The sequence below is a fragment of the Eumetopias jubatus genome, unplaced genomic scaffold (assembly GCF_037043125.1).
Source record: "Eumetopias jubatus isolate StellerSeaLion01/CBP00866 unplaced genomic scaffold, mEumJub1_p1.0 scaffold_11, whole genome shotgun sequence".
Lineage (NCBI taxonomy): Eukaryota > Metazoa > Chordata > Mammalia > Carnivora > Otariidae > Eumetopias > Eumetopias jubatus.
The window spans coordinates 94013460-94026566 of NW_028274817.1; the positions used below are offsets into that span (position 1 = coordinate 94013460).

Below are 13107 nucleotides of genomic sequence, written 5' to 3' on the forward strand. Positions count from 1 at the left end.
AGCTTTTAGCTGTGCAGTCAGCACTTCTGGGAGGATTTGAGGACTCGGAATATGGGACAAAATCTAATTGCATCGAAAATATTATATCGAAATGGATGAATTTGTGATATATGTATACCTAGGTCATTGTCTACTGGACCTGCCAGCCTTAAATATTTGTCCTGGGTACATTTGTGGAAAAGCCAACCATAACACGTGTGCTAAAGTGAAGGTGTGCTGCTTCCTATTAGCTTCTTTGAAAATCGTGTCCCTCCTGAAAAAAAAGGCCAGAAGCTGGAGGATATGAACGTTTTCAACATTCGAGTGAAGGACAGGCCGAGAATTGGACACTCTTCCCAGGTTTACATCAGTGGAGTTGTGATCAGGACACAGAATGCACAAAGGATTTGCCTTCGGCTGGAAGGGTTACGAGAGACTACTCAGTTGTCAGTCAGAAGAGGGAGGAAGGAGGCAGGCATGGGTAGGGGGTCGGAAGGGAGTAAGGTAGAGTTTGAATCCTACAACTTTAAAGCTAGATGACACTTTGAAAAGAACTTAATCCACTCCTGTCATGTCTAGACAAGGAATCTGATTCCCTGAAAGATTTAGTGAATTGTCCAGGGTCGCTAGGAGATGACAGAGTTGTACCAGATGCCCCCCAGGGCTTTTGCCTCTGCCTGGTGTTGCATGCGCCATACTCCACTAGCTCAGTGCGTTTTCCTCCTCTCTCTCTAGGCCCCCCATGTTCACTCTTCCCTCACCACCCTTTCCTCCACCCCCAGTGGGGGCTTTACTTTCTCCCTCTGGAGAGAGAGGTAGTAAGGGGGACCCAGTCAGCAAGAGGAGGAGGCTGGAGATGGGGGACACAGAAGCCTTGCAGTCTAGAAGGAGAGAAGGACACACAGGGAAAGTAAGAGGGAATGAGGCAGCGGGGAAGTTAGGGAGGAGGGGTGGGGGAGGTGATAAAGAGGTAAAATGACAGGTGATTTTTAAGATTTTTTTTTAATACCGTGGAAGTCCTCTGATGAACTATCAAAATTGCTTCTCTGAGAACCAAAACAACAGATGTATATTGGAGTTTCCTTGTAGGTGATCTTTCCTATTACAGTTGCAAAAGAAAGGTGGGGGGGATGTGTGTGAGAGAAATATACCTCACTTCTAGTAGTCACAGAGGCCAGTAGGTTCCATATCTCAGTTTTGTTTGAGTAGTAGGCATCTGTGGATTTTTCCAGAATTTATCTTAAGATCTTTTGATGATAGAAGAAATATCCACAGCTTGGCAGGCTAAGCAAACACACCCCAAGGGCTTCTCATTTACCCGTGACGTTGAGATCTCCTAGTTTCATGGCTTACCTGGAGCCATCACCAAAGAAAGAAGCAGGGTATTTAAAACTGGTTCAAGAATTCTTTTATACTTAGAAGGAAATAATGGAGACGTGTATGCTGTTTTGTGCTTTACTTCAGGCTCCAGACTGTTCTCACGTACAACCGTTAGCACAGACAGGGTATGTAAAGTCCAGAGGAACGAAACTTTGTTCAAGGAGGGTCTGTAGGCCTGGGGCAAGCTCCCACAAGTCTGTGTCCACAGGGTTGAACTTTGTCAGCTCGAGGCCAAGCCCGCAGGACCTGCCTTACACCCTGAAAGGCCAGGGAATGCGTGCTTGAGTGCTGACTTAGGACCCACGCACGTGGCAGCAGTCTGCAAACACATTACAGGATCAAAGTGTTAGCCAAAGGAGTTGTGAAAGCACAAAAGTAAAAAAGCAGTCTGTGCACAAGTCCTGGACATGACCTGGTCTTCATGGCTGAGAAGCAGTCAGAAACACCCTCAGAAAATTTCTTGGACAGTCGGACGAGGTGTCCTCCTCCTTGGCCACATGATGGCGCACGCACCCCGCTCATGGACGGCTCAGGTGCCCGAGCGGCGTGAAGAGCCAGGCAGCCGGGGGAAGGGGGCTCCTGTGCGCGGCACTGAGAGCCACTGGCAGGCTTGAGGGAGCTCGGCACTGGTCCCCATCGATTGTGCAGTGGTCACTGTGGCAACTTGCCCCCCGGGGAGTTAGCCTTGCCCTAACAACGTTAGGGCTTTCAGTGAGCACCTTGCAAAGGCACTGGGGAGAGGTTCCGATTTATCAGTGTGATCCTAGCAGTGCTCTGGGCAACTACTAGACCAAGGTCAAAACACCCTGGAATTTTGCCATTTGGGAACTTTGCCACGTTATCTAAGTGGGGCATAACTGGGGACGTCTGAAAAGGTGGTTGCTTCCCTATGGGGAGCAAGTGTTTTGTGATTTTAAGCCAAAATTATATCCCTTGGCAAAAATCTGGACATGGCAGCTTCATTCACATGAACTAAAATAGTAGTATGAGTTTTTACAGAGAATATGCGTGCAGATTTGGAAAAACTCTAACCGGTTATTGAGTCCCCTGCCACTACGTGCGGATGGTTAGGGTTAGGGTTCACAATGATATCAGTTGCCCTTTGAAGAATCTGTTGCCTCCTTCAGGGAAATACCAAAAGGAACAAGCATTTATTGAATAAGTGCTATGTGCTGGGCACTGTGCTAGGTGCTTGATATGCATTAGTGGGGTTTTTTTGTCCTTAATAAGAGCCCCTGTGGGTGTAGATACATACTCACATCGACTCAGATATCGACTCCGAGAGGTTAAGTAACTTGCCCAAGATCACAAGTTAATAATGGAGGAAACCCGGATCCATAGTCAGATACGTCTGACACCTAGTCCTGTGATCATAACCTCCCCACCCAGAGACACCTTAAAGACTCCTTTTTTTTTAAAGATTTTATTTATTTATTAGAGAGAGAGAGAGAGAGAGAAAACACAAGTGTGGGGAGGGGCAGAGGGAGAGGGGGAGGCAGACTCCTCGCTAAGCAGGGAGCCCAACCCAGGGCTTGATCCCAGGACCCTGGGATCATGACCTGAGCCAAAGGCAGACGCTTAACCCGACTGAGCCACCCAGGCGCCCCCACCTTAAAGACTCCTTCAAAGATTCCAAAATCTGGAGTGCAGCCAGCCAGGGACTTGGGAGAATGAGGAGACACATTTTTCTAAAGATGTCCGTTCCTATCTCTCCCCTCCTTTGTTTCTGCTACCCGCAGACACCCCATGGTGCTCCCCCATCAAGGTGAAGTATGGGGACGTGTACTGCAGGGCCCCTCAAGGAGGATACTACAAAACAGCCCTGGGGACCAGGTGCGACATTCGCTGCCGGAAGGGCTATGAGCTGCACGGCTCTTCCCAGCTCGTCTGCCAGTCAAACAAGCGGTGGTCTGACAAGGTCATCTGCAAGCGTGAGTAGGGCAGCCGTGGTGGGGCCTCGGGGCCAATCAGGGCCAAAGTTCTTGTGCTCTGAGATTAGGGCTTTTTTTTTTTTTTTTTTTTTTTTAACTGAACGTTTCCTGGTCCCTGATGAGAAAAACTCCCCCTGGTGGGCAGATGCCAGTGGGTTTGTAAGATGTGGTTGGAAGAGTGATGACACAGACCTGACGGTGTGATCTGCAGTTTGGGGAAAGGGGGGCGAGAACAGAGGTCTGTTCAGCGAACAGGTTGTGATTGTTCCGTACGTGCTAGCCCCTGGAAAGGTGCTGGGGATCTAGAAACAAGAGACACACAGGCTCTGCCGTCAAGGGTCCTGGAGTAGCAGCAGAGAGTGGGGCAGAGGTGCACGTCGTGCCAGAGGCACCAGGAGAGGGAGAAGTCACCGACTCCTGTTCCTAGAGACAGCCTAGAAATGTTCTCCCAAGGTGTGGAGCTTCGGGAGGCAGGGCGAGTCACTGCAGAATGCTCTCCCGGGGAAGCAACTGTGTGTCGGGGAGAAAGAAGTCAGGGACTGACTTTTAGCTTGAGGAAAAGTCACCTCTCATTTGGGCCCCTGCAAGAGGGCATTGTTGAAGCACCTGTGAGATGGCATTGTTATTGCAAACAGCCCCCATTTATTGAGCACCTGTTGTATGCCAGGCATGTGCCCTGTGTCCAGTTTTTGCCACAAGGCTATTGATAGGGGTGCCGATACTTTATCTTTGGGGAAACTAAGGCCCTGCACTGCAGCCATGTGACCCAGCCCGTGCTGACAATGCGCCACGGTGACTGGACCCTTTTGGTGCTTTACCCGGATATTCCTGGATGCCCTTTTCCCAATTCTGGGTGTCCATCCCCCAGCTTCTGACTTGCCCCTTGGATCTTCTTCAGAGGGAGAAGAGGCTCTGCTCCTGTGGAGGATTGTTCTCTTTGTGCGGACAAGGAGAGCATCCCCAGTGGGCCCATAGCTGCCCAGGACTGACCGGTAGAGGATTAGGGAAGCCCAACTTCCTTGCCTGGAGGCAGGCCAAACTCTGGTGCCCTTCTGCTCCAGAGCTCCCCTGCGGGGGCAGGCTGAAGCCCACCTTGCCTGAGATCCCACCTTGCCTGGCTTCCTTCCCTCCCCTGCCCTACCATCTCCACCCCTCACTGGTCTCCCTTGGGAGCCCTTTCTAACTAAATCACTTGCACACAAATCCACGTCTCAGGGTCTGCTTCTGAGGAACCCAGCCTAAAATGGCGGCTCAGCTGGGATGCCAAGCCAAGCGGGTCTCACAGGAAGCAGTGGGCCCCTTCTGTGTGGCATGCTGCCACCGCTTTGTTTCTCTCATTCTGTCCGTTATCTTTCAATTGACTTGGCACTCGCTGTGTTTTCAGCGTTTCTGGACTCTGAAAGTCTGCGGACAAAAACTAAGAAGTGCTGAGTATCCGGTTTTCTCTTTTTCAGAAAAGCGATGTCCCACCCTGGCCATGCCGGCGAATGGAGGGTTTAAGTGCGTCGATGGTGCCTACTTTAACTCCCGGTGTGAGTACTACTGCTCTCCAGGGTACACGTTGAAAGGGGAGCGCACGGTCACGTGTATGGACAACAAGGCCTGGAGTGGCCGCCCGGCCTCCTGTGTCGGTAAGAAAATACCTGTCTTCACGGGGCACATACTTTGGGAGGAGCAGGGTGTGTGTGTGCAGTGGATTTTAAAGGAAGCATCAACAGCCTGGATGTAAAGCATAAGCACCCAGCTTTGCTTTCAGAAGCTCTCTTCATCCCTACTTCTCTGGCTTTTAGCCTGGACCTAACGTGAGTCTATATCCTGGAGCTGACCTCACAGCCGATGGCTTTTGTCGGACTTTTGTCTCTTCCAAAAGTCCGGTTTGCTACTGAGGCCACTGCAGACTAGCAGAGTTATTGCTTCCGTCCAGGGATCTGCCCTGTGGCATTGAGCAGAGTCATTGACATTTGCGGGACCACCCCGCAGAGAACGTCTATGTGCCTTTCAGCTGACAGATGAGTTCATTTGTTGTCAGTTGTGATGGTCAGCCAGCCAGCGCTCGGTGTGTAAACAGGGATTTGGAAATGTTACCTGACTCTGGGTCTGTTGAGCATTGGTTCTTTAGGTGTGGTCCTGGGAGCCCAGAGCAGCACTTGAGAACTCTTTAGAAATACAAATTCTTGGCCTCACTCCAGATCTGGGGGATCGGAGGCTCTGGGGTGGGGCCCAGTGCTTTTGCTTTAAGGAGCACCCCCACCCCCACCCCCGGGGCATTCTGAAAGTGCTTAAAGAGAGCAACTGATGGAAGACAGTACTCCTCAAACTTTAAGGTGCATGGAATCACCTGGAAACGGTGAAAATGCAGATTCAGCAGGTCTGGGGTGGGGTCTAGCAATTGGCATTTCCTCAGACCCTCCAGGTGATTCTGATGCTCTCAAGTTTGAGAACCTGCCTTAGAATATCAAATTTGGGAAGAACTTTAATACCTTCATTCTCAAAACTGTGCCCTTGGACCAGCAGCATTAGCACCAGCAGGAAGCTTATTAGAAATGTAGCATGTTGTGACACATCCCAAACCTGGCAGATCAAAATCTACATTTTAATAGGCTCCCCGGGGGATTTCTGTGCCCTTTAAACACTGAGGCAGACTGCTCTAGGACAGTGGTTTTCAACTCTGGCTTCTATTTAAATCTGAATCACTGGGGCCCTGGTATTTTTCCAAAGCTCCCTCCAAGTGGTTGAGAACCACCATCCCAGAGGATCGTTTACTCATAAACTCTTAGAGCTGCCAGGACCCACCCTTCCAGAACATTCTAGGCCCTTCCCCTAGCCTACAGATGAGGACTGAGAGGTCACCTGACTTATTCAAGGTTGCATAGAACCAAGCCTGTGTCTCCAGGCTCTCAGGCCCAAAGTCCCTGAATCCAGAGACAGCTCTGGCACTGACTAAGCTAAGGCAACTGGCCATAGGAGCCTGGCTCCTATACTGTTGGTATCTGCCCATCCTCCAGAGAACTGGTCAGCTCAGTCTGCTGATGTGCTTTACCCCAAGGACTCCTTCCTGACTGCTCACTGTCTGGGGCATATGCTTCGGGAGTGAGACTGAAATTGGATGCTACCCTCTGGGGGCAGAAGTACAACAGCAACTCCTCTGGCCTCAGTCCCAGGGGTGTCTTCGTGATGGCACCACTGTCCACGGTCCTCCCTGGCAGCCGTTCTCACTCTGCAGTTACGGGGGGACTGAGCTCTAGCCAAGGGACCTTGCCCAGGGTGTGATAGAAACCCTTCTACATCCGGGCCACAGCCTGGACCACACCTTGTACCCATTTGACGAAAGCAACAGGTCCAAGTAAACTCAGATCACTGACTCAGATTTATTTGAGGCTTCTCTTTTTCTAGGACTTAGGTAGGAGTTTGTATTGGTCAGTAATTGGGAAAACAGACACCACGCTAGGTACTTCAAACAGAGGAGAATTTACTACAGAGAATGGGTTAAAAAAAAAAAAATCTAGAAAGAGCCAGAGAAACAGAAGAGGAAAAACACTATTACCCGAGATTAGTTATAGCAGAAAGCCATGCCAGCCGAGGGCTGGGGGAGCAGACGTTTGCTGCTGTCTCGGGAGCCCAGGAAGCCCTCTCTGAAGCTCCCACCAGAAGCGGAACGGCCTCTCCCTTCTTCCCGCCTCCCGTTCCCAGGACGGTGCCTCCAGTCGGCAAACCTGCCCGGCACCCAGCTGGCAGGAGGAGTCTGGGAAATAGAATTTTGAGACTTCCAGCACAGGCAGTAACGGGGAGATTCTAGAAACCCGGAGCTGCTTCAGCAGCTTTCTCTCTGAGGCTTTAGACCTCTGCCCCCAGCTCACCATCGTTCTCGGTGAGAAGAGGGTGGCATGGTCCTGGTCACGCGGCGCTGAGGGCGTGCACCTCTAGGAGAGCAGGACCTACGGCCAGAGGTTCGGGTCGGGAGGGCCCATCACAGCTGTCGCTTTCAGTGTCTCGCCCTGGGACTTGGTATGTGCAAGCCAGATCCTCAGAACCACCATGCGGATGTGCTCATCTCTCCTCCCTCACGCGGCAAAGGGCCGAGGTGGATGGAAGGAGAGGAGAGGCTTGAAAATCTTCCTGCTAGGCAAGCATCGGCGCCGCGTTCTCTTGGGATCACCGTTCAGGTGTCCAGATCGTGTGCAGCCATGGGAAGAACATGCCGGCCGTTCTCGAAAAGCAACAGGCATGGCTTAAGCTGGACCAGATGGGGCTGGAACCTTCCCAGCGGGAGAGAGAAAGAACTAAGAAACGAACCCCAATTGCAGGAGATTTATTGTAGGGTTTGCCAAGGCAAGGCTCAGCCATCCTGCGGAGGCGGGAAGGGATCTTGTGCCTACGGTGAGGTGGGAGTGGCAAAGAGGGGACTCGTGAGCCACAGGAGAGCACAGAGCTCCCAGGGAAAGGAGACACACGGACAAAGCAAGCAGGCAATTCTTTTCTTTGATTTTGGTGACAGATAAGCTGGAATGTGTCCCCAGTGAATGTGACTCCAGGGACGTCCTTGACTCTTTCGGCTTTAAATGGATTACATGAGTTTAATCACTTTGTGTGTTGGCAAGGCTAGGGGGTCCTTGAGCATAACCCAGAGCCTCAGACTATTTTAGATGCTGACACATGGTGGCTGAGTACTTCCCAGATTGCCACACAACTTCTAGCAGTGCATCTTGGCCAGAGCTTTGCTGAGTGCTGAGAAAATCGTCCCAGCTCCCCTCCAGACCTGGAGGGGAGAGAGAACCCTGGGCTCGCTCTTGACTCTGACGTGGTCAGTCCTGTGGTCTGGCTAATTCGAAAGTGCCGTGAGTTAAAATTAATTCTCTTCTGCAGACCATACGCTGGCGGTGGATTCAAACCCATGGTTATTTCCGAAACATATAGCAAGAAGTCAGTGCCAGGGAAGAATCGCACTGCAATTGCAGGAGGGTAAACTATTTAAAGAGCCGCAACTGCCTTTGACATATAAAACAAGAAAACCTTGGAATGAAACAGCTGTTGTTTTTAGGGGATGTTTTTTCTTTCTTTCCATTTGTAGTTGTTTTGGCTTGCACTGGCAGTTAGATAGAACAATGGACAGTTAGAATTACAAGTCCTCATCTAGAGACCAGATTTTGAGTTGACACATGATTTTTCCTTTAGACCAACCCTATGTCCTGGGCCAAAAGAGGAAGAGAGGGGTGCCCAGGTGGCTCAGTCTGCCTTCAGCTCAGGTCATGATCCCAGGGTCCTGGGCTCGAGCCCCGCACTGGGCTCCCTGCTCTGGGGGAAGCCTGCTTCTCCCTCTCCCACTCCCCCTGCTCGTGTTCCCTCTCTTGCTGTGTCTCTCTCTGTCAAATAAATAAATAAAATCTTTAAATAAAAAAAAAAAGAGGAAGAGAAGAACATTAAAGAAAGTTTAAAAACCCCAGATAATGAGAACCCAGCGGATATCTTGACATGCAAAGAGCCTCATTTAGCTGTTTTAACAAAGGACAATGTACAAACCAACTTGGATTTTGGAATTGCTGTCCGCTAGTTTTGTGTTGTCTGCAGAGCAGAATAGATTGAGAGAGTCAGCACAAACGAGATTCTGGAATAAAAAATTCTCTGAGATTGCAGATACGCATGCACATTGATGGAATGCTCTTCTGGCTCTCAACTTTCTGACAGCTGGGCTGACCAACAGGGAGGTTTGCTGGGCTGCCCTGGCTTATTTCCAGAGATTCGGCTGAAGATAGAAACATTATGGGGCTAAGAATAAACGTATCAGTGCATCGTTGTTGATCTTAAATTATGCTAAATATTTCCTGGGTTGGCAAATACACATCCTTTAAACTTTCAGGAAGCCAGTGTCAGCTTTGAAACAACTGGATCGATTGAGATAGTGGTGGACTTTTTCCCCTGGCCTGATTTGTTAGTGCAAAGCAAACAGGTAAACTTCTGGTGGCCATCTCTAATATAAACATACCACCAGCCACTTTTAAGTTGGGCATCTTTCTGGTGAAGACGGTGACTTTTCACTGTGGAAGTCATTGCTTCCACTCTTACCTCTTTCGTTCATTGGGGAAAATCTTCTAATACCTTCCATGATACCAAAGAATCAGAACCACTTCCCAGAGACATCCACAAAGATTATATTCTAGCTGGGGGAAGCGAACAGTTGGGCAAGTTTTCAGTGTCCGGGTTTGTTCTGCCTCACTCACTCTCTTTCCCATAAAGTGGCTACTTTCTCCCTCTGTCACCAACCTCAAACTATTTTATATCTGTATCAATAATCTATTGCTGCATAACAGACAACCCAAAATGTAGTGACTCCAAACGACCATGTTATTTTGGTCCTGGTTGTTTGGGTTGGGAATTTGGGCAGGGCTTGGTGGAGACAGCTCATCTCTGTTCCACATGGTAATGGCTGGGATGACTGATTGGGGCCAGAGGATCCAAGATGGCTTCACTCACACATCTGGAACCTCAGTTGGCTATGCTGGCTAGGGTTTGGCCGAGTCTCTCTCTCTCTCTCTCTCTCTCTCTCTCTCTCTCTCTCTCTCCCTCTCTCTCTCTCTCCCTCCCTCCCTCTCCCTCCCTCCGTCTCTCCCTCTCCCTCCCTCCCTCCCTCTCTCCCTTCATAATTTCTTATCCTCCTCACATGGCCTCTCCAGTCAGATAATTGGACTTCCTTAGATGGCAGCTGGCTCCCAAGATAGCAAAAGTCAAAGGTGCCAGACTCTTTAAGGGCCCAGACTGGGGACTGGCATAGTGTTACTCCCTTTATGTTCCGTTAGTCAAAGTGAGTCACAAGGCTGGCACAGATTCAAAGGGAAGGAAATCGACTCTACTCTTGGTAGGAGGTGCTGCGTGTATATAAGGGGATTATGAGTAGCTATCTTTGTGAGAAATGCACCATAGTATTTTTTGTTCAAAATCAGTGCTTGGGAGTCATTAATGAAATACACCTTGGAAGATGCCATACAAGATGTTATATATACAGGAGCAGTTTGAAAAAACCGGTGTGATTGCTTATATACCAGTTCAGGTACTATTAACAAGGCCAAAGTCATAATGCTTCAAGTGAGACAGAAGTTCTCTTCTTACATACATGTTTGTGCTTAAGCAGCCCTGGGCAGTGTCCTATGCCCCAGCTCCTTCTCACTTGCTGTTCCTCAGTCGAAGATGGCTGCTCTCGCTTCCCGACACATCCACATTCAAACCCGGGTAGAGGAGGGAGGAAAAAGACAAGGGTATGCTCCTCCCACCCTTTTTAACAGCACCGCGGCAGAAAGTTGCCTACGTGACTTTTCCTCACAGCCCATTGGTCGAACCCATCACGTGGCCACGCCTAACTTCAAGGGCAGCTGGGAAATGTAGTCTTTGTTCCAGAAGGCCAAAGGCCTGGGCAAACTTCTCGTGCTACAAAAGAAGGGGGATCAGAGAGTGGGGGAACAACCACCAGTCCCTGTCACATTGACTGTACAGAGTGAGAGCAAGTTGGTGTGAAAGGTCAGGGATAGAAGAAGTGAGAGAAGCAGCAGGTAGAAAGCCCGTTTGCATGGGGTATGTAGGAAGTCAGGAAATGGGCACTGAATGGAGTCTGCGTGTTGTGAGGAGCGGGGGCAGCCCTTGACTGGGGGTAAGAATATCATCTTGCTTTAGAATGAAGCAGAGAGAGGACACCCTACCCTGCCCAGGTCGGGCAGTCCCAGATCCGACTAACTGGCATGTTCTAAAGCACCTGTGAATCACACGTCTAGCAGTCATCTTCAAACACAGATCTCCAGTGGAAAACACTATTTGAGGAAACATTTTACCATGCAGTTAATTTATAGCCTAGTTTAAAGGTCTTTTTTTTTTTCCCTTGTTACCTGTTGGCCAGGATACTATCCTTTTGAACTTCTTTCTTATTTCTACTGCGAACCTGGTGAGACTTTTGAGGATTCCCAAGCTTGTCAGATAAACAGTAGTTGATACAGTGAAATATATTTGTTTCTGTTATATATATATATATATTTTAAAGATTTTATTTATTTGAGAGAGAGCACGAGTGGGGGGGGGCGGAGGGGCAGAGGAAGAGGGAGAAGCAGACTCCCCGCTGAGCATGGAGCCCTACAAGGGGCTGGATCCCAGGACCCTAGGATCATGACCTGAGCTGAAAGCAGATGCTTCACCAACTGAGCCACCCAGGTGACCCTTGTTTCCGATATTTCATATGCAGAGAGGCGACTAGAGCACAGAGGAAGGACACAGTTGGTCAGATGTCTCCCGCGAATGGGCAGAGGCCGGGGTTTCCACACAATAACTGGCTCCGTGGGCATCCTGACTCAACAGGGAATTGCAATTATGTTTCTATAGTAACTTTGTTCAATTCATTCATGGAAATTTATGATCACTTATAAAAAGCAGTGATGGCCATGGCTGTGTAATAATAGGCCTAGGTTTCTGGAACATCTGCTGAAGGGAAGGCCAGCTGGTCTCGTCAGCTGAAAGTGAGGGCAGAATGCTTGAGGGTGCAACAGAATCTGCTCTTTAAGGATTCAGAGCAGAGCTGTAGCAGGCGACCCCAAAAGAGTGTACGTGTTGGAGGAAACTATTAGGTCAGCAGCAGGCAGACACACAGAAGTGTTTGGCTTAGTAAGATAATTAAAAAATATGTGATCATATCTTAAAATCCCAGACCACAGAGAAATTCCGCAAGAGAGGAAATACTTCCCAGTGTACAAATGAGGATGGTAATGACAACACTTAGTCTGGTGGACAGCAAGGAGAAGTCAATGAAATAATGCAGGCATAGTACTCAGCCTGGGGTGGGCTAGCAGGTTGGTTCAGCAAATATTAGCTATTATTTTTAAAAATATTTTAAAAATATTTTTTTATTAGAAAGAGAGAGAGAGCACAAGACGGGGGAAGGTCAGAGGGAGAAGCAGACTCTCTGCTGAGCAGGGAGCCCGATGCGGGACTCGATCCCAGGACTCCAGGATCATGACCTGAGCCGAAGGTAGTTGCTTAACCAACTGAGCCACCCAGGCACCCCTAGCTATTATTTTTAATGATTGATTTTTTTCCTTGTTTCTAGTTTGGAAGAGCACTGATTCTGAAAAACTAGGCCAGTTTTGGCTGATTATTGTTAGCTGGACATAAGCTGGCTTTGGGAAGCTCTGAGAGCCTTCACCCAGATAACCTAATTTGGAGCATGTTTGCTCACAGTGTCAGTACATATGGTCGGATACAGAAAACCCAGCACATCGTTCAGATGTTTAGTTTACATGACGCAGAGACTAGAAGTATCTCTTCACTCGGACAGTGTCGTCCCAAGAAAATGCGAGAACACAGTGTAATTTTTGCATCGAAATCTGTCTCCTGTCTTCATCCCTCCCCTTTTGCTTTAAATTAAAAAAATAAATAAATATGCTTTCCGTGATGAGCGCGCCAGCTAGAATTGACCAGCAGGGGGCAGGTATGGTATACTCGTCGTCGTGATTAACTCAGAGCTGTGAAACATTCCTCTCAATTATATACATGTATGTCTTCTGTCACCTCTTGAAACAAAAATAAAAGGATTATTTTTTTAAAAAACTCAGCAAATGAAAATAGACACCTCAAATGCATTTAAAGCACGTTCCATTTCATCAGAACATGGATATACTTTATCAATTTTGAGAGGCATATTGTTGTACATTTTAATACCCCTGAAATTGGGACGCATCTTCAAATGGATTGTAACTTAGATGCCATAATATATGGTAGCTACTCGATTTGGGATAGTGTATTAAGGTTCGTAAATTCATCGACACGTGACATAGAATACATATGAATG

The 13107-nt window shown here is 48.7% G+C and overlaps 1 protein-coding gene across 1 annotated transcript in view; it reads left to right on the forward strand.

Annotated features, from left to right (window-relative positions):
- The window catches only part of SRPX (sushi repeat containing protein X-linked), a 118547-nt gene that overhangs the window by 50649 nt on the left and 54791 nt on the right, over positions 1-13107 (forward strand). The window contains exons 3-4 of the mRNA XM_028113502.2: positions 3099-3290; positions 4745-4921. Coding sequence (XP_027969303.1) covers positions 3099-3290; positions 4745-4921 — 369 coding nt within the window. The remainder of the gene's footprint in view (positions 1-3098; positions 3291-4744; positions 4922-13107) is intronic.